The sequence below is a fragment of the Grammomys surdaster genome, unplaced genomic scaffold (assembly GCF_004785775.1).
Source record: "Grammomys surdaster isolate TR1022 unplaced genomic scaffold, NIH_TR_1.0 126313, whole genome shotgun sequence".
NCBI lineage: Eukaryota > Metazoa > Chordata > Mammalia > Rodentia > Muridae > Grammomys > Grammomys surdaster.
This window is the reverse complement of record NW_021621113.1, coordinates 11,007,199-11,032,637: the sequence shown is the minus strand read 5'-3', so window position 1 is coordinate 11,032,637 and position 25,439 is coordinate 11,007,199. Positions and strand designations below refer to the sequence as shown.

The 25,439-nt window shown below is 45.3% G+C and overlaps 2 protein-coding genes across 18 annotated transcripts in view; one reads left to right on the top strand and one right to left on the bottom strand.

Annotated features, from left to right (window-relative positions):
- The window catches only part of Eif4g3 (eukaryotic translation initiation factor 4 gamma 3), a 221,703-nt gene that overhangs the window by 9,479 nt on the left and 186,785 nt on the right, over window positions 1-25,439 (bottom strand). For 14 of the 17 annotated variants that reach the window (XM_028759686.1, XM_028759683.1, XM_028759672.1 and 11 more), the window contains 10 exons: window positions 23,477-23,571; window positions 22,444-22,537; window positions 19,017-19,134; window positions 16,248-16,465; window positions 14,811-14,926; window positions 10,753-10,925; window positions 8,173-8,298; window positions 6,248-6,329; window positions 4,366-4,464; window positions 544-690 (listed from right to left, as the gene is read on the bottom strand). In XM_028759686.1, coding sequence (XP_028615519.1) covers window positions 544-690; window positions 4,366-4,464; window positions 6,248-6,329; window positions 8,173-8,298; window positions 10,753-10,925; window positions 14,811-14,926; window positions 16,248-16,465; window positions 19,017-19,134; window positions 22,444-22,537; window positions 23,477-23,571 — 1,268 coding nt within the window. The remainder of the gene's footprint in view (window positions 1-543; window positions 691-4,365; window positions 4,465-6,247; window positions 6,330-8,172; window positions 8,299-10,752; window positions 10,926-14,810; window positions 14,927-16,247; window positions 16,466-19,016; window positions 19,135-22,443; window positions 22,538-23,476; window positions 23,572-25,439) is intronic. The other 3 variants (XM_028759680.1, XM_028759681.1, XM_028759690.1) reach the window with 1 other exon arrangement.
- Window positions 13,742-14,020, top strand: LOC114614166 (40S ribosomal protein S27-like). The gene has a single exon (XM_028759691.1). It carries the CDS (start codon window positions 13,742-13,744, stop codon window positions 13,997-13,999), a length of 258 nt encoding a protein of 85 aa, XP_028615524.1. The 3' UTR covers window positions 14,000-14,020.

Sequence of the window (25,439 nt, the reverse complement as noted above, 5' to 3'; positions counted from 1 at the left end):
CACAGCAAACAGGCTAAACACATGGCAGACTCAACACTTAAGGCAAAGGATAAAATTTTCAAGTCATTGACTTGAAAATGTAAGCCAATGTATGTCATAGTAACTGCATGCCACTTATTAAATTTATCTGGGCTAGTATACAAGTGACAGAATGTGGAATGAATTCTAACGGAATGAGACTCAGAGAAATGGGTTGTGCTCTGAACAGGTTTTAGGTGTTAAAGATTGAAACTGCCTGGACATGGTGGTGTACACCAGTAGACGCAGGAAGATCTCTATGAATGAGGCCAGGCTGGTTTACTTAGCAAATTCCAGGCCAGCCAGGACTACACATAATGAGACCCTGTCTCAAAAATCTAATAAAAAAGTAAAAAGTAAAATGACTGAGCACGGTCTTTGAATTTCAAATACATTGTAGCCAGACAGGCACAGAAGCCATTGGTGCATGAAGGGTAAAAGGTATGAAGAAAAGGACGGTCGGCTGAGATCTGAGGCTCCACTGGCCATTCTGCAGAGAGCAGAGAGCAGAGTCAGTGTCGTTACCTCCACCCAGTCAAAGATCCGCTCGTCCTCCGCTTTTTCCTCCATGATGAGTTTCTCCAGGCGCTGAGACAACTCCTCAGCAGACAGTTCTTTCTTTGTAAGTGCTTCAGAGGAGCAGGGCCCATCCGACTCCGTGAAGTCCAACTTCTGGAACCAAATATGAGACACTGATATTGTTCACTGTGGAGATCACATGAGGCCTTGGTATTTTCACTGTGGCGAATACATAGAGAGGAAGGGCAGCCATGGCTACACTCTATCTGAGAGAAAATGAGCAGCAGATGGCACTCCAGATGGGACTGTGAAAGGGTGCCACTTCACTAGCATCCAATGAGGTTCCAACCTTTCAAAAAATTGTATTTAGGGGGACAGAGAGACGCTCAGTGACTATGAGTGATTAATAAAAGCAGGAAAGTTTGAAAACACAGCTTTACCACTGACAAAGGCAATACTCACTGTGTCTGTAAGTGACCGCTTCCAGGCAGCCAAAGGGCTGGGCTTTCACTTACACCTGAGTTCACCATAACATCTTTTGCTGCTACTGGGTTTGACACAGGGTCTCATAGCCCAGGTTGGCTTCCAGCTCATTTTGCTGCCAAGGATAACCTTTAATTCCTGATCGCTCTATCCCCACCTCCCAAAGACTGGGGTTATCATGCTTGACTGCTGGTGTCTTACTTAAATCACTGGCAACAATGGGCAAGCAACTGTGGCCAGATGCCGATTTGATATCTCCAGAACAACTGTGTATGATTCTAAACTACTTCCCAGTGTCCCTTGATCTAGCCTGAAGCACAGGTTGATATGGATCAATCACTTCATTTTCCTGTGTTCAAGAAGAAAATTTCAACAAGGTTTCACTAAGTGAGCCAGGCTAGCCCTGAGCTCGGAGATCAGCCCATTCCGCTTAGTGCAGGATCTGGTTTGTGCGGCTTCAGGGAAGTAGGTGACACTCCTTGGTTTTCTTCAACTGACACATAACTCTGAAGTCCAGTATTAGTCTTTAAATATGTGCTAGAATTCATAGAAAGACCAGGGCCCTTGAGTTTCTGTGTAGGAACACTGTGAATGACAAACCCAGTTTCTGTGCTACTGAATGTAAGCATGGAGAGTGCTCAGGCATGCCCCACACTCCTTGGAACAGAGTTCACAAGAGGGTCACCTCTCCGTTTGCAGTCATGCTCTCTGCGGCCTGCTCTGACTTTCCTCTTCTGCCTGGCTACAGGTGGGCCAGATTCATCTACTCACAGAGCGCTTTCCTGCAGCCTCATGAATCCAAAGCTGCTTTAGCGTCCCTTCTGCCTCTCAGACTTGACTTGCCTGAGTCCACATTCTCTGCTGCCTCCTCTCAGCCCCTTTCCAGCTCAGCACATGTCTGGCCCACAGAGCTCAACCCCTTCCTGTCCCTCATCTCCTTTCTGTGACTCTGAGACAGGCTCAGCTGTGTACCTCAGACTAGTCTCCCACCAGGTTCTGCTTCAGCCTCCTGAACACAGTCACCTGACCTACAGCTTGCAGTTCCTATGGTTGAAGCTCAAGCTTTTCTTTCCTTCTGAATCTAAGACAGCAATGTAACAGCTCATTCTCTCTCATCGTCCCTATTTCACTCTAGGCAAATGAACTCCCCAAGGCTTAGATAATGTGCATTAAAAAAGGGGTGGGGTGGGGGGAGGACACAAGGCTTAGCGGTCGAGCCACAGAGGACCTGGGCGTAGTTTGTAGCACACAACTCGTGATTCCTCACTGTCCAGGGGACCTGACACCCTCTCTGACCATCATGGGCAACAGACACATGTGACACACAGATGTGTAGGCATAACATTCTTACATAAAAAGAACATACAAATCTTTAAATAGGAGTGAATATGTTCCATATATAATTTACACATACTTGAGTTACAAAAAAAAAGTTTGGGTTGGGTAGAGTAGCATATGGTTTGATCCAGCATTTGGGAGGTAAGAGTTCAAGGGCAGCCATAGCCACAGCTGCAGGCTGTCCTTCTGAGCACAGCCCTAGTGTACCTAGTCTATAGCCACAGCTGCAGGCTGTCCTTCTGAGCACCGCCCTAGTGTACCTAGTCTATAGCCACAGCTGAAGCGAGCCCAGGGCAGCCCACAGGGTGTCTTTACACACTACTTCCTTGCTTTGACTCTGTTCTACTGCTCAAGTTGGACTCGACTTCCTGTTGAACAAGTCATCCTCCTGTATCAGGCTCCTAAACAGCTGGGATTCCGAGAACCTCCCATAGCACACATCCCAATCAACGCAGACCACAAAGGAATGGGCTTGGTGCCTGGACTTATTTTAATCTGCTGTATTTCTTTTCTGTATGTTGACTTAAAACCTTTTTTTTTTCCCCCTTTTGAGACAGGGTAGCCCTGAATATAGCTCGATATAGACCTACCTGGATGGCTTGAAATTCACCAAGAAACCCTGCGCCTGACTCCTGCGTTCTGGGGTTATGTGTACCAGCAGGAATGTCCTTAGTGATTATGTTACGGCCTGTTTTAGCTTCAGGTTTCCTCAAGTATCTCACCATGTAGCCCAGACTGATTTCAACCTGCAGACCATAGCTCAGGTCCCAGGAAGTGGGATTCCAGGTCCTGGTACGATGCCCGAGCCCAGGTGTTTGAGGATTCGGATTTTTAAGAGCTTTGTCATTTCTATCTGAGAGCTGCTTCAAGCTAGCGTCCCTCCCTGGTTGGTTGTTTAGTATGCTGCACTCTGGCTGGTCAATGTCTGCATTTCCTGTCCAAGGCTAGGGAAGGCTCTGGTTTTAGGGTCCCTCCAATTATTACCTAGGGGTTTGAAAGAGTAAGTCTCTCTATAACTCTAGCCTTGCCCTGTCTATGGAGAACTCTTGGCTTCAAACTAGAGCCCAGTGCACCAGCAGCTCTTGTGAGATAACTCACATCTACTTACCGTGTTCACTTCTGGATCATGGGATCTGTTAAGTATTCTTTTTTAAGTGTGTGTGTTTAGTCATGTGTGTATATGTATATATTTAAGTGTATGCATGTGTAGGCCAGAGGATAACCTCATGTTTGTCTCTAAGGAACACCCATCTACTCTTTTGAAACAGGGTCCTCTCACTGGCCTGGAACTAACCATGCTAGCTTGCCGGCCAGCAAGCTTTCCCAAGCTTTCCTTCTCAGCATTACCTGGCGCTTTCCAATGGGTGCTGGGGAGTAAGTGCCTCAATGCCTGCACAGCTTCCTGGTGTCAGGGAACAAAGGAAGCCCTGCAAGTGTGGGGAATGCATGCTGTGTCCAGGACCCACAGCCTCAGACCCAGAGGGAAATGGTTAAGCCTTCCTGTCTGGACCATGTGTGCATATTGGTAGCATAAGAAGGTATGCTTTCGGCCTGTAGACCATTCCCCTACAGAGATGTCTCCTACTGAGATGAGCTAACTCTGCTTCCTTGTTCATCTGTGTGTGACATCACATAATGAACATGCTGAGCTTTCAGGATGCTACAAACCTTCTATCAGAGAGCCCAGGCCACCCAAACAAAACTTTGTACCCCTGACACCTACACTTTCTTCTGAAAGAGGAGCCTTAAAACATGGATTAAAAAGCTGTCTCTGCTAAGGTTCTCATTTACTCTTTGTTATTGAAATGTTGGAGAGGGGAGAGGGTCAAACCCAGGGCTCTACTGCTGAGCCAATAGCACCCTAGTCCCTTAACTGTCCGTGTCTGACTTACTGGTCATCACTGTCATCACCTGCAGTGCTATGGATGAAATCCAGGGCCTCAGGAATCCTACACATGGGATCTAACAACCTCAAATCAACCAGCATCAAAAGAAACTGAGACTCACCTGCTCCAAGAGAAAATTATGTACATCTTCTCCTTCCGGTAAAAAGTCCTTCCAGCTGAGGTCAGCCTCCCTCCATAGGGCGCCTACTTTCTTATGGCTCTAAAACAGAGATAAACCCATCAATCAGCTTCGTTTGCAAGAAGAAAAAAAGTTTGCTTGATTTAAAAAGTCCTGATTCCACTGGGCAGTGGTGGTGCACGCCTTTAATCCCAGCACTTGGGAGGCAGAGGCAGGCAGATTTATGAGTTCGAGGCCAGCCTGCTCTACAGAGTGAGTTCCAGGACAGCCAGAGCTACACAGAGAAACCCTGTCTCTGAAAAACCAAAAACCAAAAACCACCACCAACACCACCACCACCACCAACAAAAAACAAAAAAGGGAAAAGAAAAAGGCCTGACTCTAGAGACTAAACCCCAGCACACCCTGTTTCCAGATTGCTTGCCCTCTTCCCGACAGCTCTGTATATACACACCATTAAGCCAGCATAGGCCTCTAAGGCATCCCTGTTCAAAGACCACCTTTCCATTTGAGCAGAGAAGAGTTTCGCTCAGCTGGAAACACACAAGCAGGTGCTCTTGCTGCCTTATGAACACACACAAGGTAAGAGAAAACACTAGGCAGTGAGGAGGGTGAGCAGGAAGACTGCCATCAATTTGAGGTTAGCTGAGTCCTGAGACTGCCTCAAAAATGATAAGAATAAATAAGAATAAGGATAAAAACAAACAAATGACAATTCATCAAAAAATCTGGTTTTGTTTAGAAGTGGGTTTAGAAGTAGTTTCTGCTGCTGAAATGAAAGTTTATAACAATTAAATTTTAAATAAGAACTAAAGAAGGCAGAAGAAGAGATGCTAAATTTAAAATAATAGTTCTGTAAATATCTTAGTGCTATATGGGAGAGTTTTATCACAAAACAGGAAGCCACCAGAAGCAGGCTGTTGGAAGCATTTCTCTATTTTATACAGTTTCACAAATGGGGTACAGGAATCTTGTACAGAAATGGGGTACAGAAAGCCCTGGTTTAAGAATTAAAAAGGAAAACCTACAGAGCTGCAACCTAGTACATCAGCCCCTGCAGCAGTTCAGTAGGGACCCTCTAGCATCTTCAGGGGAACTCTGCTTTGTACTGACACCCCTTTCTAGATGGCAATGCTGGGATGAAGCCCCCAACTACTTCTGCTTGAAGGGTTCCCATCTGCCTCTCTCCCTCTCCAGCCTACACAGACTTTGGAGGTTTAGTTATCTTTGGAAGAACAGATACTTAACTGAAATGAACTGAAAGAATTCATTCTCTGCAGTATCATTTTTACTACTTATTTCTAAGAGGACTATACAGCACTTTGTCAAAAGTAGTAAAATTAACCATTTTGTGAATCTTTATTTTATGAATAATGAGTGTTTTGACTGCATGTAGGCCAGAAAGGGGGCATCAGAAACTGTGGAGCTGGAGTTACAGACAGTTGTGAGTCAGTGTGTGGGTGCTAGGATCTGAATCAGGGTCCTCTGCAAGACCAGCAAGTTCCCTTAATCACAGAGACATCTGTCCAGCCCACTCTCAAAGTTTTTATTGAAATCTATTAAAAGTAATAATTTTGTTTGAAAAGAAGACAAAACTTAACATAAATAACATGTACCCTGAGACTGCTTAGAACCACAGCTCTCCATTCTGGTTGAGATTGGATAATTCTTCCCAAAGTTACTAGAAACAAAAGGGCAAATGCACCTCTGACAGAGACCAGGCCAAGCAGTGGTCACACTCTTCTCCCATGGTCAAAAAGAAATGGAAATACTTGTACACTGAGCCCAGAACTAACCCGAGTGCCACCGAGGTCACTGCCTTTCCCACCATGTGGTCAAAGGGTCTGACACTGTTGGCACTCACCATTTGTCTGCATAGAAGGTGCAGGATTTCAGAAAGCAGGATCCCAGCTCTGCCAACAGGAAGTAATGGCTTGCTGAATTCCCTGTGAAAGACAGGAGCAGCTGGCGAGCATGAACACACTTGTGTTCTGGGGCAGCAAACGACGAACGCACACACAGTGCTCAGGCCAGCCCATCAGACTTGCTGGTCACCTCAAGTGTAGTGGAAGAGCAGGAGGGGTGCAGAAGCCCTGGATTTGATATTTAGGCACCTCAATGACTGAAGTGGTGAGAATGTCTCTCTACTTACCCACGGCATCACAGGAGAGACTGACACTCAGTTAAGGCTCAGTCACAAGGAGATTTGAGAATTTTCTTGGTTGGGCAGTGGTGGCACACGCCTTTAATCCCAGCACTTGGGAGGCAGAGGCAGGCAGATTTCTGAGTTCAAGGCCAGCCTGGTCTACAGAGTGAGTTCCAGGACAGCCAGGACTACACAGAGAAACCTTGTCTCGAAAAACCAAAAAGAAAAAAAAAAAATTTCTCGCTGGGTAGTGGTGGTGCACGCCTTTAATCCTAGCACTTGGGAAGCAGATTTCTAAGTTCAAGGCCAACCTGGTCTACAGAGTGAGTTCCAGGATAGCCAGGGCTATACAGGGAAACCTTGTCTCCAAAACAACAAAACCAAAACAAACAAACAAAAAAGACTTTAAAGACTTTTCTTGGTCGGGTGGTGGTGGCAAACGCCTTTAATCCCAGCACTTGGGAGGCAGAGGAAGGCGGATTTCTGAGTTCGAGGCCAGCTTGGCCTACAGAGTGAGTTCTAGGACAGCCAGGACTACACAGAGAAACCCTGTCTTGAAAAACCTAAAAAAAAAAAAAAAAAGACTTTTCTTTTCGCTATGGTACTTTCAGAGTGAGGCAAAAGTATTCCCTAAATTAAGTTCTCTAGGGTGAATATTGTAATTCTTCCCCCCCCCCAAAAAAAAGGGTTCTATTGTCAACTAACGGAGGCTATGCCCAATTAAACTGTTTTTATTGTTTTGCTTTCCCATGAAGACTTCACAATCCTCAAAGTGCCATTATATACTCTGTGAGCCTTTATGAGGAGGCTTGTGTGGTGTGCAGTCTGATTGTAAGAACTGCTGTGGGACAGTGGTGTCATGGAGAAGACAAGAACTAGTCAGTAACCACAGGTGGCACTGATGCCCATTCACACCCAGTGCAGGATGATGTCCTTCTAACCTGAGCCTGGCAGGGCCTGGTGGCACACACTTTTAATCCCAGCACTTGGAGGCAGAGGCAGGTGGATCTCTTTAAGTTTGAAGGCAGCTTCGACTATAAAGCGAGTTACAGGACAGCCAGGGCTACACTGGGAAATCCTAATCCTGTCTTGAAAAACCAAAAACAAAAAAATAAAATAGAATAACCGTGAGCTTGTAATACAATGGTGCATCTCAGTAAGGCAGAGCAAACCTAGACTAACAAGAAACATCCAGAAATAATCACCTCCCAGATTCCGATCTGCAATCTGGTCTGCAGTGACTACCACTCCAAAGGGCCAAGAGTCTTTCATATCCTCCACAGATTTCCACTACAATGTAACAATTTCCCCTTCGCAAAGGAGGCTGGAGAGATGGCTCACCAGTTAAGAACTCTGGCTGCACTTCTAGAGGACCCTGGGTTCAATTCCTATCACTCACATGGGAGCTTAAAACTGTAACTCCAATTTTAGGGGACCTGACATTGTCACACAGAAGTATATGCAGGTAAAAAAAACCCTAATCAATGCTCATAAAATAAAAATATTAAAAGAAGAATGCTAACCAGTCATAGGCTGTGCCCATGACTGTGCAGAGGTGCCAGTGGAACGCCACTATGTCAGAGTCGGGAAGGACGCTGACTCATTTACCTTGCTAGACATTAAATAGAACAAATACAACTTACACAATAAGTTCTCTCATGGAGATTCCCCCTTCTTTTAACATGGGGGTGACTAGTTCAGCCAGGTACAACCAAATATGGGGGATATCAATGGCCATGTCATCTGCCAACTCCAAGGTTTCGGAAAAACTGAAATAAGAACAAGAAAAAAAAATCACTGAAAATGTAATTTAAAAGTTACAATTATAAAGAGATCAAAATCAGTAAAGCAACCCGTTTCTGCATGCTCAGCACTTTTATGTGAAGGCATTGGTCCAGCCATGGAGGCGCTGTAAAGTCATAGTACTATCTCACACTAGTGTGGGAAGATGCAGACCAGAGCAGGTAAAGGCAAACTGTAGAAACCCCGAGGAGCTGGCTGACAGTGCCAGACCTGGGGCAGAGAAGACCTCTGTATGGAAATGACTTCTTACAGTTTAGCTAGCCATGTAAAGTATGGGTAACAGCTATCATAAAACCAGAGAACGAACATCTGCAACCACGTAGCCAGAGTCACAGGGAGGGAGAAAGAGTCATCATCTTAGAGATCCACACTGTGGGATACTGGCAGACAGGGACACTGTGTTATAGGTTACACACTGTAGGATTCTAAGGTTCTCCAGGCCTCTGTGCTGTGAAATGTAGCTATTTTTTTTGGTGTGAAGTAAAATAATGGTGAATTCAATTTAAAACTTAGGCACAGGGACCCCGAACACCCCCCGCCCCATGTTTGGGAGGCTAAGGTGCGAGGGTCACAAGTTTGAGTCTAATTTGAGCAACAGAGCCTGACCTGTTGAGAAAAAAGGCTTGTGTGTGTGTGTGTGTGTGTGTGTGTGTGTGTGTGTGCATGCGCGCACACGCAGTTACACTGGACGGAAACTGCAGCCTCTGACATAGTACACACACTTCGGGGCTTGTCCAACTGTTTTCACATATAGCTGTTTCACACCAGAGGCAAGAGACTCGCACAATTAACTCTGCTAGTCATGTCAAAAGCAGGGATGAAGGGCACGCCAGGAGCAGGGGACAGTTGGCTCCATGTCCTTGTGTAACACGTGTGTTTTTCACTGTAATTCCACTCTGTGTAGCTCAGATCCATTTCTGACTGTGGCTCTCAGGCATCCTAATCATGTCAAGGGTCTGTGCTCACAGCCTGCCACGCTCGGACATCCATCTCTAATGGAGCAGACTTGCACATGCTCTCATTACGTGCACACACTCAGCTGTTAACGTGTCACTGGGGGACATGATCTGGCGGACCACCAGGATTTCCAGGTTAATCACTTGATCCTGCCCACTAATGTTCTTAGCCAGTTGGCACAGAGTAAGCTATGTAATGTGCCCAACAGACAACTGAACCATCCTTGTCAGTAAACGATACACTGCTTCATCTCACATCACAACTAAAAGATTCCCAAACTCTTAGCTCTTGGCCTGTGTTTCCACTTTACAGTCAGCCAGTTCATCATGGAACAGTTTACAAAACATACACAACCCCTCCCTCCCTTAACACAGGGTTTCATAGGTGAGGCTCATAGGTATTGATGTTTATAGTGTTAATTCCTTTTAGAAGAAATATCTTAGTTGTCCAATTTGCTTCTATTTGCACTACTGAACTAGTATCTCCTATGGGCTGAGCGAATGAGGGGGAGCAGCTCGGCACATGTGCACTGTGCTCTGCACAAGGAACAGCGACTCCCGAAGGAGGCAATCCCTGGGTCAAAGTCTAAGCAGTAGACAAGTAGGAGATCTCGACAGTGGGAAGCTCAGCAGAACCGTAGACACTGAGGCAAACCAAAGAAAAGTGACGCCATCTCAGACAGCAGGCTAGTGCAGGCCTCTGAAGAAACTGTGCTTTCAAACAAGTATCAAGCAGGTGTAAGCAAAACAGAACAGCACTGGGTAAAAAGACACTGGCCAATGGAAGAGAGGGAAAACCCAAGTAAGTATGGTCTCAGTTATGAGTTTATGGTCAACAAACGTGCGAGAACACAGAGTGAGGGCAGGACAGTCCTTGCTAAGTGCAGTAAGACAGCTAGGTTTCCATAGGCAAAACAGGCTGACCCTCTAACTTGTGAAAAACTATGAACCTGAAAGTGAGTGAAAACTGAGACATTAGACCTGCTCTACTAGAAAACAGCACGAGGGAGGGGGGGCTCCACAGAGCTATCTGGGCAGCCACTTTCTGCCAGGACTCAGGGTGCAGGCAATCAAAGCAGCACCAGGACAAACAGGATGGTGGAGAGCTGCAAAGGGAACAGGAACTAAAAGTCAGACTGGGGCACAGCAATCTCTGACAACTCAGGATCATTCATAGAAACCTGTAAGTTCTAGAGGGCAAACACAAAACTCAACAATTTCCTGAGGAAAATTGAGGTTCACTGACTTAAAGCCTTGTGATGAATGAGCTGTGGTTCTTTTATATTACAGACACCAGATGGAGGTCTCAGAGAAATCAGAGGATAACATGTGTGTTTTAGCCCAATCTACAAACTGCGGTTCTACCAATCAACAATGCATATGATGGTAGAACAGTACCGTGACACAGAGGCCACATGGCAGACATCACCCAGCAGGTTAGGCATGAAGATACTGGATACCAACCCTTTGAAAAAGTCCTGCTTGCTGAGTTTTTCTGACTGCACCAGCTGATACAGTAAGTGGCCCATGTGATCCCTGGTGATCTGGCTCCGTTCCAGGGTGAATTCCACACCCACCTTGACGAACACATGCAGTGGGCCCTGGGCACTCAGCTCCTCTATGCACTGCGTGGCCTCCTGTTCAAACAAATAAAGGCTTGTTCCAAAATCTGATGTTATGGTAACTTCAAGATCTAAATATATTGAAAGCAGCATAAAGCTTTACAAACCAGTTTTCCAATCTAAGTTTTTTGCTTATTTAGTATTAAAAAGAGTGCTATATACAAATTTCTAGAATAAAAGGTAGAGAGAAATAAAACTACTGATCCAGGTGTGGAGACACATGCACTAAAAATGCTGAGGCAGGAGGATGGCTGTTGAATTCAAATCTATCCTGGAGTACACACTGAGATCAAGGTTCTACTAGGGTAACAAAGCAAGGTCCCATATCAGTATACCTGTGCTCATCAGGTCAGAAAGCTGAGGCAGAAGGATTGCTTTAATCCAGATTGAAATTGAGACAAGGTAATGCAGTGAGACTTTGAACTTCCTTCCCTCCGAGGGGGATGGCCTCGTACAGCTCTGACGCCTGTTGTTGCTTTTTAGATTTATTTTTGTATTTAACATATATGTATGTGCATGTGCTTGAATGTATGTATGTACAGACTCCTCATGCCTGTAGGAGCTAGTACAGGGTCTGGATCCTCTGTTGGAGCAGTAAGTACCCTTAACTGCCCAAGCACATCTACAACCCCCAAGTTAACTAACAGCTGGAGTAAAGGTAACTCAAAGGCCAGTGTCAAAGTATGTCTCTAAACAAGAGCCACAGGTCATTCATCACACCTGCAATCCTAGCGCTTCCGAGGCTGACACGGGCAGACTGCCACAAGTTGGAGGCTAGTATCTACTACAGTACGAGTATATACATTAAAGAAAGCCAGAGAGCATATAAATATATAGTATACCATACTGTGTTTATGGATTTTTAAAAAATATTATATTTAACATTCATATATGCATATAATGTATATGGAAGTTGTAACAGTATGTGCCAGCACGTATCATTTTAAAACTCTGAAAATGAGATACTGTAAAACAGAACTCAATACCAAAAGTCAATGACTTTAACGTGAGCTGGGATTGGTGGAGGACACCTTTAGTCTCAGCACTGGGGAGGAGGCAGAGGCAGGCAGATCTCTGAGTTTGAGTTCAGCGCGGTCTACAGAGGGAGAGCAAGGACAAACAGTGCTACCAAGAAACATTGTCTATAAAAAAACAAACAAACAAAAAACCCAAGACAAAACAAGCCCCAAACAAACAACAAACAAGAACTTCATGTGGCAACTGGGGTTATCCTGCCTTGGGCTGTCAGTACTGCACAATCTTCCACCAAAGAGGTCTTCCATTTCAGGAACTTACACGGACTATGGAGTGATCCAGCTGGTTAGCATGTCTGACTGGAGAACAAAGCCTGTCGGTCTAGCTTGCTCAGCTGGACCTGAGTTCTCTGCCGTCAGCTACCTCCAGGCTAGTAGTGGCTTTCCCATTCCTGCACCCTCTGAGCATGCTCTTCTTGAGAGAGGACAGAAGTGAGAAAGGCGTCAGCTGACCACAGCAGAGAGCGCCTACAGGTGTCTATGCTCGTCTGTGCTTCTGGTATCTTAATACTTTGAGTGCTCAGGTCAAATTATCTAGCACAACGTATCTATGTCTGTACGGTCGTTAGTAGTTGCTTCTGTCTTCCCGTGTACTTAGGAAACTACTGATCCTCATGCACACTGTGGCTTTGTGTTGGCGAGTTCAATTCAGAGCTGACCTTGCACAACAGGAAGCCTCTTTCTAACACTGAATGTTCCAGTGGTCACCTGCGCCAGCTCTTCAAGTTCTCCTGTCTTTCACGTTTCTCCACATGCCAAGGTGCTGCCAGCCCACAAGTGTGCTGGCTGTCTAGAAAGGGGACTGGATAAGTGCAGGGAAGCAGCACTCTGTGCTGTTCACCCAAGGGTCACTCTGCTCCAGGGTCAAGTCTAGAGAATCACCCCTTCACCTTTAATATCACCAAAAGCTTTTTCTACCTGGGTCCGGGAGCTGAGGCAGGGGCCAGCTACAAGTCAAAATCAGCTTAGTCATGTAAGTGGTCCAACTTAACTGGGCTATAGAGCAAGACACTGTCTCAAAACATAACAAAATAACCCTGTGCTGGTGGTACGTGCCCAGGAATTGGGAGGCAGAGGCAGGAGAATTAAAGTATAAGATCAATCTTGGCTAGTGAGTTTGGGGCTAGCCTAGGCTGCATAAGGCCTCAAAAGAAACTGAAAACAAACAACAAAAAAACTCAAAACTAAAATAACCTTCTTCCCACTTTCAAATTCTGGTTGAAGGTTTAACAACTTGAATATATATAATCAAAGTGATTTTGTGTACAAAAAGCAGATAATGGGGCTGGAGAGATGGCTCAGCTGTTAAGAGCACTGACTGCTCTTCCAGAGGTCCTGAGTTCAATTCCCAGCAACCACATGGTGGCTCACAACCATCTGTAATGAGATCTGATGCCCTCTTCTGATGTGTCTGAAGACAGCTACAGTGTACTCATAAACATTAAATAAATAAACACTAAAAAAAAAAAAAGCAGGTAATGGCTAAGTTATTCAGAAAAAATAAATAATGGGATTTTCAACAATACCAAAGCAAAGGAATATGATATCTAGCAGTATACAATATTCTGTTAAATATGATATTTAATAGAAGAGATACTTCCTGACCTGAGCAGTGAACTAGATTGTGTCATGAGATCTTCGTCACCCTCTCTAGCTCAGAGGACATCTGTGGAGTCACCTGCACTGCTCTGTCTGTCACTGGACTGTGGCTTTTGTCAGGCAGGAGGTCTGTCCTACCAAGCATCACTTAAGAATCTAGGTGGGCTTTTCCGGCGGTGACGACCTCCCTACGAGAACATGCCTCTCGCAAAGGAGCTCCTTCATCCCTCTCCAGAGGAGAAGAGCAAACACAAGAGAAGAGGAAAGCGCCTGGTGCAGAGCCCCAATTCCTACTTTATGGATGTGAAATGCCCAGGATGCTATAAAATCACCACGGTCTTTAGCCATGCACAAACGGTAGTCTTGTGTGTTGGCTGTTCCACTGTCCTCTGTCAGCCTACAGGTGGAAAAGCAAGGCTGACAGAAGGATGCTCCTTCAGGAGGAAGCAGCACTGAAAGTCCCTGATTGAAGATAAGTGGGAACCTTCCCAATAAACACATTTTGGATTTAAAAAAAAAAAAAAAAAAAACAGTCTAGGTGGAAGAGATGTTAGAAGGGCAAGCTCATGGGGCGGGGGCCTTGAAATGTCTCAGGCCTTCTGACTTGAACACACACTGTTTCCCACTTATAAAACAAAGGGAAAAGCCGGGCAGAGGTGGTGCATGCCTTTAATCCCAGTACTTGTCTCAAAAAAACAAACAAACAACAACAACAACAAAAATAAAAACAAAGGAAAAATGGTGACAGCCATAACCCAGGGAAAGAGGGGATGATGTGTCTAAGGGCCCAGACAGGTGGGACTGGGAGGCAGGAGTGGCTGCAGTGGTACTCCGTGTCTGCTCTTTTTTTTTTTTGTTTGTTTGTTTTTCGAGACAGGGTTTCCTCTGTGTCTTCCTGGCTGTCGTGGAACTCACTCTGTAGACCAGGCTGGCCTCGAACTCAGAAATCCGCCTGCCTTTGCCTCCCAAGTGCTGGGATTAAAGGTGTGCGCCACCACTGCCCAGCTCCCTGTCTGCTCTTAATGCCACAGTCAGTTTAGCCTCCTTTCAGTCACACTGACTGGGATCCACTCTCTTTTCCCACCCTTCAATTTGTGAATGACAGAGACCATCAGTTTAAAACAGAGAACTCGGCAGAATGTACGAGCAGGAGCCACCTGCACCGAAGGGCTGGATTACTCAATCCATGTCTTACCTGCTCACAACAAGCTGCCGTGCTCTCTGACACGGCTGCCTAAGAGTTGCTGCTTTCACTGTCAGAATTTACCTTAAAGTCATTGATATGCAGAAATTCGTCAATGATAGACTTGGACTTCCTCTCCACTTCCTCTTCTGACAGCGCAGGCTTGTCGGGAGCTGGCACTGTGCACATTTCTGACTTTGCTATGAAAGAGATCAAAGAGCAAGAAGATAAAGTACTGACTATCAGTCTGGCAAGATCATTGCCGGTGATACTTACATACTCTCACATTGGCTTTCCAGTGCAGACACTTTATTGATATTGGTTTGACAGAGTCAGACAAATGAAAGCAAAACCAAAGGCCCTTTACTTTAGGACAGAGCGGCACAGAGAAATACCACAGTCTAAGCTCTAGCTATGAACAGGAGTTGGGGATATTCTGAACCTTTGGAGCCACAGCTTGACAGTTTCTCTATTTTCATTTCTCTGCAATGGCTAAAGGATGAGCACACTAAGGCCTCAAGCACACAGGGTGAAGGCCTGCTTGACAGAGCACTCACTACACTGCCCCACCCATGTGGTACCTGCGGAAACACTGCCTGGCCTCTCTTGCTGCAACTCTGGCCGGCTGTTCCTGCCGCCCTGCTCCCCTATGCTTCCCACCTGCTCCGTCCCAGAAGCCTGCTTCATCTCTACTGCTCATCGTGACCGCTAAGATGATTCAAAACATTTTATCTATCAGTTTCTGTTCCAAGTGTTTCTGCACATTAACTCTCAATATCTTTTTCTAAGAAAGAACTGGACAGGGTATACATGAATCGATAAAAAGCTACAGCCAGACTGAAGACACAAGGGAACTGTTACCACACCACCAGTGCAGAGTCTGAGCACATGCACCCACCCAACATACAAACAAACCCACACAAGTGACAAGGGAGACCCAACTGGAGAAGACCGGCTGATACCTTCTCTTTGTTAGGCAGGATAATGTGAGCCCTAGCGGAGCCTCCAGGGGCTTTAAAACACAGACACTCTAGTGACCATGGGACCAGGTGCTGAAAGGACTTGTGAGAAACTCAGAATACCAAACATGAAGAAAAAGGACCTTGCCGCCACATGGCATGGCAGCAGGAAGACTGGAAGCTCTGTGACGGCACAGCTCTGGAAAGACACCAGTAACACCCAATGACAACGCTGTGCATGTGTCCTGGAAGTCGGTTCAGAATTTTATTCATGAACAGTCTTGGTAGTTTTATTATTACTTATTTTTTTTTTATTTATATGTATTAGTGTTGTGTCTGTCCCACACGAGTGCTGTGTGTTCACAGGTCAGAAGAGGATGTGGGAAGTGAAATTAAAGATTGTTGTGAGCTACCATTTGGGTGCTCGGAACTGAATATGGGTCTTCTGGACATGGAGTCAGTGTTTTTAACTGGTAAATCACCTCTCCAGTCCTGTCTCTGTATTTTGCTTCTGAATTTAAAGCCAATAGTAGAGCTGTCCCGTGTCTCAGAGCCCTCTTACCTAGCTCCCTCGTTTTGCTCCGGTCAGCCTCAGCGCTTGCCCGCTCAGCATCCACACCTCCTGTCAGCTGTTTCACGGTCTCCAGCATCTCTCTGCGCTGCTCTTCCTGAGACTGGTTGTCCAGAAGGTCTTTGCTGCTGCCCCTCAGGAACGTGTTGGGACGGGCTGTTCCAGCTGGAAGCGGCTTGTCACTCTTCTCCCTGCCCATGCTCCCACGACTAAAAAGATAGGACAACATGCTTCAGAAGACAACGTCCTGCTTCCTACAACACAGACCATTACCATTTCAACAAACACTGAAAACACAGATTTTGTGCATGTAACTATTTTAAATCTTTCTCTTTGTAAAGTTACCCTTTATTGGAAAGCACCAGACCAGCTGATCCATTTTTCCAGCGTCCTACACAACTTCAGATATAAGGCACTGACTATATTTCAAAGTATACTACTAACTCTCAAAATAGGCAAAAAATCTGAGCTTCCAAAGGAATACTTACTAAGATACTGTAATTTTACCTTTAGGAAGAAAAAGGATACTACTTAAGACTTTTTTTTTCTGTGGGTAGTCTTTGATTTTGTAACTTAAGAACATTCAATAGATCTTATATATACAGGAAAGCAGTTTTGTTTTTCATGGATCAAAAGCATTCTTTAAAAACTCTCAAGTGTGGCCGGGTGTTGGTGGCGCATGCCTTTAATCCCAGCACTTGGGAGGTAGAGGCGGGAGGACTTCTGAGTTCGAGGCCAGCCTGGTCTACAGAGTGAGTTCCAGGACAGCCAGGGCTACACAGAGAAACCCTGTCTCAAAAACAAACAAACAAAAACAAAACAAAACCAAAACCTCAAGTGTGAGGGGCTGGAGAGATGGCTCACCAGCTAAAAGCACTGACTGCTCAACTAGAGGACTTAGGTTCAACTCTTACTACCCACATGACCGACCGCTCATAACTGTCTGTAACTCCAACATCCAAGATCTGACACTCTCACACAGACAAACACGCAGACAAAACACCAACACACATAAAATAAATAGTAAAAAATCCAAGTGTGAGAAGCTCCTGACAGGCAACAGCTGCTACTAGGCAGAGTGTCCTTTCTCCGCTGTGAGCGCCATGTTCTGCTGCCACTACCGTGTATGCTCCACAGAGAGCATATGGGCGGCTCCCACCTCCAAAGAAGGTTTTATGTGTATGTTATGTATGTACACACACACACACACACACACACACACACACACACACACACACACATGTATATATATATGTGTGTGTGTAAATACACATATATATGTGCATAAATATGTTATAAGGTATAAAGTTGGGAGGAAGATATAGGAGAAAGGCCCAGAGGGTTTATAGGTGAGTGAATATGGTCTAAATACACTGTATTCATATATGAAACCACCAAAGATATAGTACAATAATTAACAAAAAGTTTGGGATGGTGAGATGGCTCAGTAGGTAACGTTGCTTGCTGCCAACCTAATAACTTGAGTTGTATCTCCAGGAACGATTCTTTCTAGCTCTGATTTCTACACTGACCACAACATATGCTTGCCCCACACAATCCACACACATCTGCAACGACTACAAAGTAAAGTGCAAGTGTGGAGGACACAGGGCCCTTTCCCCTGGACTCAGTCTGTTGCATACAAGTCAATGTCTCCGGAGAGTGACAAGACCAGAGGCCTGAATGACAGAGATCAGGAGTTTTTCTTTCCTTTTCTGAGGGGAAGGAGTACCAGGGGAGGTGGCATCAATACAGGGTTTATGTGTAGCCCTGGCTATCCTAGAATTAATTCTGTAGACCAGGCTAGCCTTGAACTCAGAGGTCCCTGTGCTTCTGCTTCTCAAGTGTTAGAATTGAAGATGTGAGCCATCAGGCGTGGCTGCCAGAAAATTTTGGTTTTAATTGCAGGGCTGAGTGTGGGGGTTAAACTGATTAAGCACAAGCTGTGAACTCTACTGAAATATTTCAGCTGTCAGTGCTGAGTCCTTACTCATGTACAGACCTCTGAAGAGAAGAGACGGTGATGAAGTGGGAGCCAACTGAATGGCAGGAAGCAAACATTAGTCAGGCTAAGCTCACTACTGAGGAACGACGTCATTTGGTTTCAAGCATTTGTTTTCTTTTCCAGAAACTTCAAATACACGGGAATTATGCGAGAGAGGCAGAAGCAAACTTCACCAGCTAAAGCCACACACTTTCAACTGGAAGCACTTGACAGCACTGGGTGTCTGTCTCCCTGCTGATTTATTCCAGACAATTCTCAGAAGCAGCAGAGTGAAGGGCGGGAGGGGAGAGACTCGGGATGGACTGAAGTCAACCTAAAGAACATACGCGGGAACATGAAAATCAGGACCAGCAGCGTTCACAGGGGCAACAGACGGGCCACAGTCCTGGTGCTCAGCAGACTGCTGCAGAAGCCACGCATGAGCAGCAGTCTAGACGGTTAGTAATGGGACGCATTATGTAACTTCAACAACATTGAGAGACAGAAGCAGACGAGTATTGGTCATGTTTCTTAATTTACATGCCGGAGTTCAAGGATGTCTCTATTCTGGAGGAAGTGTGGCAAGGCTCTCTATCTGGCTGGCCTAAGGAGCAAAGCATGGCCAGCTAACCTGCTCCCTCCTCATCCCACCCACAAAGTAACAGCTGAATATATACTTAGAAATGACAAGTGTGTTAAGATTAGAGAAAAACATTAACTATGGGAGGCAGAGCTGGCAAGCAGGACAGCCATCATAAACATACGGCAACGCTCACCTGGTTAACGCTCTTCGGGAATCGAACTCTAAAGGTGTGGCTGACGGGGACCCGGAAGGTGCTGGAGGTTGCAGAGGAGAGAATCTATTTAAACTGGAAGCACTTGACCGTAAGGCATCTATAGGTGTTGTAGATTTAGGAAGAAAATACAAATTACATGGTTAATATGCAAACACTTGTTTTCCTGCCTTCTTGGAGTAAGAAACAAGACCAGGAATTTCTTTCCTTCTAAAACTGGAAACAGGTCTATGTTGTTCAGGTTGGCCCCGACTGCTGGGTTGGACTCGTTCCCAAGTAGGAGGGACAACAGGTGAACACCACCTCCACCCCCACCCCTATTTGTTTTTTGATAAGATCTCATATAGGCAAGGCCAGTCTGGAACTCACTATGCAGTCTTCAGATGCTGACGACTCCATCTTCTGAATGCTGGAATCCCACACACTCTCCACCATACCCGCTTCCTGAGTTACTAAAGTAAGGCTCAAGCCTAGGGCACTGTGCACACTGAGCAGAAACTACCAACTGAGCTGCATCCCCAGCCCTGAGAGCAGTAACTTTATTACATAAGTGTAAACAGAGACAGTTTATCAAGGAAGAGAGCCAAGGAAGGTTAGAAGCTCAATGACCAGTCATTCCTCCCATTCGGGTACAAACCAGGCCCAGGGAGTATGGCTGCAGGAGTAATTTCTTTTTCTTTTTCTTGGAGACAGGGTTTCTCTGTGTAGCCCTGGCTGTCCTGGAACTCACTCTGTAGACCAGGCTGGCCTCGAACTCAGAAATCTGCCCAGGCAGTAATTTCTAACAAGGACACGTGATACCTATCATATTCTGACAAGTACATTATAGGGTATTGGTATAGAAAAAGTCCTACAAACTTCTGTTCGCCACAAATTTATGTCCTTAAAAACATATTTAGTCAGGTGTGGGGGCAATTCTGTAATCTCAGGACTTTAGAGATGCAAGGAGTTCAAGGTCATATTCAGGTGTACAGTGACTTTAGGTCAGCTTGGGCTACACAGACTTCAGTCACACATCAACCAACCAACCACAAAAAAACAAACCAGGTGTAGTAAGCAGGGGAGAGAACTGTGCCAAGGCACTACCCAAGGTTACCCAACGCAATGCTGGGATTTATGTGGAAGTACGCAAATGTACTAAGTAAACACTGGAATTTTAAGTAATTTAAGAAAACGTTGAGGGGCTGGAGAGATGGCTCAGTGGTTAAGAGCACTGACTGCTCTTCCAGAGGTCCTGAGTTCAATTCCCAGCAACCACATGGTGACTCGCAACCATCTGTAATGGGATCTGATGCCCTCTTCTGGTGTGTCTGAAGAGAGCAACAGTGTACTCATATAGCTAATAAATAAATATGAAAAAAAAAAAAAGAAAAGAAAAGAAAAAGAAAGTACTTTTGCCAGGCAGTGGTGGCGCACGACTATAGTCCCAGCACTTGGGAGGCAGAGGCAGGCGGATTTCTGAATTTAAGGCCAGCCTGGTCTACAGAGTGAGTTCCAGGACAGCCAGGACTACACAGAGAAACCCTGTCTCGAAAAACCAAAAAAGAAAAGAAAAAAAAAGAAAAGAAAAGAAAAGAAAGAGCTGGGTGGTGGTGGCGCACGCCTTTAATCCCAGCACTTGGGAGGCAGAGGCAGGCAGATTTCTGAGTTCAAGGCCAGCCTGGTCTACAGAGTGAGTTCCAGGATAGCCAGGGCTACAGAGAAACCCTGTCTGGAAAAACCAAAAAAAAAAAAAAAGGAAACATTGAAACTTCTTTTTTTCCTTTGGATCATTTTTCTTCCTTAGTTTTCAAGACATGTTTGTAATGGTTCAGGCTTCTTCTAATTTGCTTGCATCATGTGCTGAAGGTACAAATTTGGACCAAGGCAAACAATAACCTTACTAAAACTATTATGAGGGTTTTTTTTGTATATTATTTTACAATTAGATTGTATATTTTTGAGTGTGAACTTTAAGAAGCTTTTTTTTGTCTGTTTTTTCGAGACAGGGTTTCTCTGTGTAGCCCTCAGAAATCTGCCTGCCTCTGCCTCCCAAGTGCTGGGATCAAAGGTGTGCGCCACCACTGCCTGGCTTTAAGAAGTCTTTTTACTAATTTTAAAAAAGAATTTCATACTATGTATTTTAATCATAACTACTTCCAATTTATCCCCCAAAACTTCTCCCAGATCCAATTCCAACCCCTCTGAACGTGTCATTAAAGAAACAAAAACAACCCCCCAAACTCCACCCAGTCCAATGTGTGCTGCTCATCTGCTTATCGGTCTGGAGCCTTTAACTGGCTCATGACCGATCTGCCAGGGGCCACACTCTGTTGAAAGCCATCAGAGGTCAGCAGCTCTTCAGTTAGGGCAGGCCCTGTGAACTGTGTAGATGACAATACTGTGTCACCCACATTAGATGTAGATGTCCACATGACAAACATCAGAAACCAAACTCATCTTCATCCTTAGTCCAAAACTCAAGCCTTGTGCACACCAGGGAAGCTGTGCACACCAGGGAAGCTGTGTACACCAGGGAAGCGCTGTATTGTGAAGCCACACACCCAGCCTTTTTGTTTCTGTTTTTGAAACAGGATCTTGCTGGCTCGTAGGTCTGGCTACCTTGGTACTTACTATGTTGCCTAGGTATCTCAAATTTATGGCAGCTTTCCTGCCTCAGCCTCCTGAGTGCTAGCATTACAGTTGTGGTTTTTTTGACGACAGTGTCTTGCTCTGTAGCTCAGGTAGCATGAACATGGGATTTTCATCTTCATCTCCCAAATGCTAGGATTACAGGCATTCGAAAACACACCTGAAGCCTGGTGTAAAGGGACAGGTCTCTAATCCCAGCACTTCAGAGGCAAAGGCAAAAGCAGAAGCAGGCGGATTACTGTGTGTGAGCTCAAGACCAGCCTGGTCTACAAAGTGAGTTCCAGGACAGCCAGGCATACACAGAGACACTCTGTCTCAAAAAATAGGCAGAGACAGATGGATCTCTGAAGTCTAGGACAACCAGTGTGTTACAGAGAAATCCTGACAAAAAAAAAAGGAAACACAGAGAAGGCTCAGTGGTTAGAACCTCCACCATAATCCCCAGCACCATGTGGTAGCTCATAACCATCTGTAACTCTAGATTCCAAATTTGAGACCTTCTTCTGATCTTGTAGGCCAGAAGCTCACATGTGCTGTACATACAAAGATTCAAGCAAAATGCACATACTGATAAAATAAATATAAAAAAATTTACAGAAATATTAAATGTTGAAAGAGCCCTCTAGAGTGTCATGTGACTGAAAACAACTGAGAGCGGCTCAGCAATTCCAGTCAGATGAGTCTATGGCCTTTTCCTAGCACAATTTCAGACACAAGGAAGGCATTGCAGGCAACAGCATTACAGACACTCAGCCAGAAGAGGGCACTCCGCACTTACCGGTCTCGCTGGCCTTTGCTCCACCACTGCTGCCTTTGCCCCAGCTACCCAGCTGTGCCTTAGGAACCAGCTGGATCTTCTCATCAATGGTGGGCTATAAGAAAAGCAGCCAGAGCCATTCACAGGTAAATTCTTTACTGGCTTTCTTCAGTGCTGGACAACCAACCTTAGCAACAAAACCTTGGAGTTTCAGTTTAAAGACATGAATTTAGCTGAGCAAGGTAGCCCAAGCCTCGGGAGGCCAAGTTCCAGGCCAGCCTAGTTTAGGTAGCAAGTTCCAGGCCAGCTAGGTTACCCTGCCTCGAAAATAACACAAGCAACCATAAACTGAAGCTGTGCTCATTAAGGTGGGACCACTGGACTTTTTAACCTTTCCTTAGATTAGTTTCTACAGAACAGTGTGAAGGCCACTCTGGTTTCCAGGGTATGCTCAGGTCCTCTGTACAGAATGTCTTACTAACATGCTCAATGAAATGCACACCTTCAAATGATTATTATTATTTTTTAATATTTATTTTATGTATCTGAGTACTGTCTCTGCTTTCAGACACACCAGACGATGGTGTCAGATCCCGTTACAGATGGTTGCTGGAAACTGAAACTGAGCCGTTAGTGCTCTTAACTGCTGCGCCATCTCTCTACCCCCAAATGATTCTTCTCATACCACAATGCCCAATTATGTACAAATTGCTTCGTCAGTTTGTTTATATAGCTATGGCAGGCCACAAACTCACAGCAATCCTCCTGCCACAACTTCCTAATTAATTGCTAGCTACAGGTATGTGCTGCCACATTAGGCTCTGCAAGTTTGTGTTTTAAATTTTCAACAGACAGACAGACAGACAGACACACACACACACACACACAGGGGGGGGAGAGGGAGGTTGGGGGAAGGGCAGGGTCTTATATAGCTTAGGCTGGCTTTAAACATGTGATATAGATGAGCATAAGTTTCTGATTCTCTTGCCTCTACCTCCTAAGTACTGGGATATCAGGAAGGCACCAAGCTTTGTAAATTCTTTATAATACTCACCTTAGTGATTTTCAAAAATTTGGAGGGGTCCAGTACACGACTGTTCTTGGCCCCTTGTACAGTATTCCATCCACCGTCATCCACTCGTTGGACGCCTGCAGGGAGGACATGAAGTGGCAGTGTCTCATTACCTCAAGTCAGTTTGTCACTGAGTGAGAATACTGTTAACTGAGGAATGCCATTAAAACCAAGGAGATAGCAAACAGAATGTTAAAATACTAATGGCAGTCCTGGTAAAAGAAGTTTTCCTGAGGCAGAGTCTTCCAGTGCAGAGCAGATCCAACTGGCTACATTCAGACGGGAGACACTACAGCCGGCCTGGTGTCTCTAATCCATAGCACAAAAGTGCAGAGCACAGTGCTCTGGTTCTCAAGAAACATTACTTAGACAAAACAACAGACACAGTGATCAGTAGGTATTGGCTAAGTGGAGCTGAGTCTGGGATCTACAGGCTCACCGGAGACTGCATCTACACCTTGGGAAGAGCTGGATGGACTTCACTCTCTAAGTCAATAGTTCTATGGAATGTACACACATTCCTCTCTGTCCAACCCTTAGGCACTCAGGAGGAAATCCCTGACTTCACTTTCTCTCAAATTTCATATCTAACTGTCAGATCTTGCCTGGTCAATTTTAAAAATATATGCAAAGCCAGGCATGGTGGCACATACCTGTCAACTCAGAGTTTGGAGGCAGAAGTAGAAGGATGAGGAATTCTAGGCCCGCCTAGGCTGTACAGTGAGTTTCAGGCTAGCCATAGACACATGGTAAGTCTCTGTCCCAAAAACAAAAGATAAAATTGATAACTAAAACCATCAACACACTGTAGGATGGAGCCTTTTCAAGTCACTGAGTTCAATGTCAGCAGTTCTACTTAAGCTTTCCAGATCGGGGTAAGGACCTGCCCTGTGGCCTTTGGTTTCTGCTCTATGTGGAGGCCATTGGTGTGGTTCTATACAGGGCAGACATTATGCCTTTCTTCTGAAACACATCTGGTTGTTATCATCTCAGTGAGAAAAAGACAAGATTCTTTACAAATTACCTCAGGACTGAGCTCTCAGGCCTCTAGTCCCCACTGCCTCTGCCCACACTGTCTTTCAGTGTGACCCTTTTCCATACAGGCATAGAGCTTTAACCACAAGATTACACTGCTGCAGGGCCTCTGTGCTCCCTCTTGGCTCTGTCCAAATCCCTCCTTCCAAAGATGTGCACAGGACTTCCCACCTGCTCCAGGCTGGTTCCCCAGTACCAACAAGAAAAAGATCTCTAATCTTCTTGCTTAACGCCCCCCCCCCCCCCCCGGGATGCTAAAATGGCTCAGCAGGCAGAAGCAGTTGCTGTCAAGCTCTGATGACCAGATTTCGATCCTGGGACAAACATGGTATGAGGAGAAAACAGGCTCCTTCAAATTGTTCTCTGACCTGATGGCATGCCATGTAATAAAAAAAGGCTCAAAAACTGCAACCTCTCTTCTCAAAACCTCACGTTCCCCATATTTCTCTCTTCTAAACTGTGTCCTGGAATAAAGTTGGATAACTGACATAATGTACTTAAGTGTTTACTGCCACTAGCACATGACCCTGTGACGTGATGGACATTTCCGAGTGCCTGTCACTTTACACTTAAGACTGGCAGAAGCCAAAACTAAGCGGTTGATCTCAGTACTTCCAGCAAGCATCGGGCATCCAAACCAAGAACTGACACCCCAACCAGGACCGTTCATTCTCTAGTACACGAGTGAAGTCCTTTCCAATGCCAGCCGCTCAGCCAGGTCAGGCCTCCTTCACAGAAAGGCTTCTTCCGCTTCCCATCTCTTCCCCTCTAAAATTTACTTCACAGCTTGCTATCTTCCCTTTCTTCCTTTCTTTCCTTCCTTCCTCCCTTTCTTTTTTTCTTCCTTCCTTCTTTCTTTCTTTCTTTCTTTCTTTCTTTCTTTCTTTCTTTCTCTCTCTCTTTCCTTCCT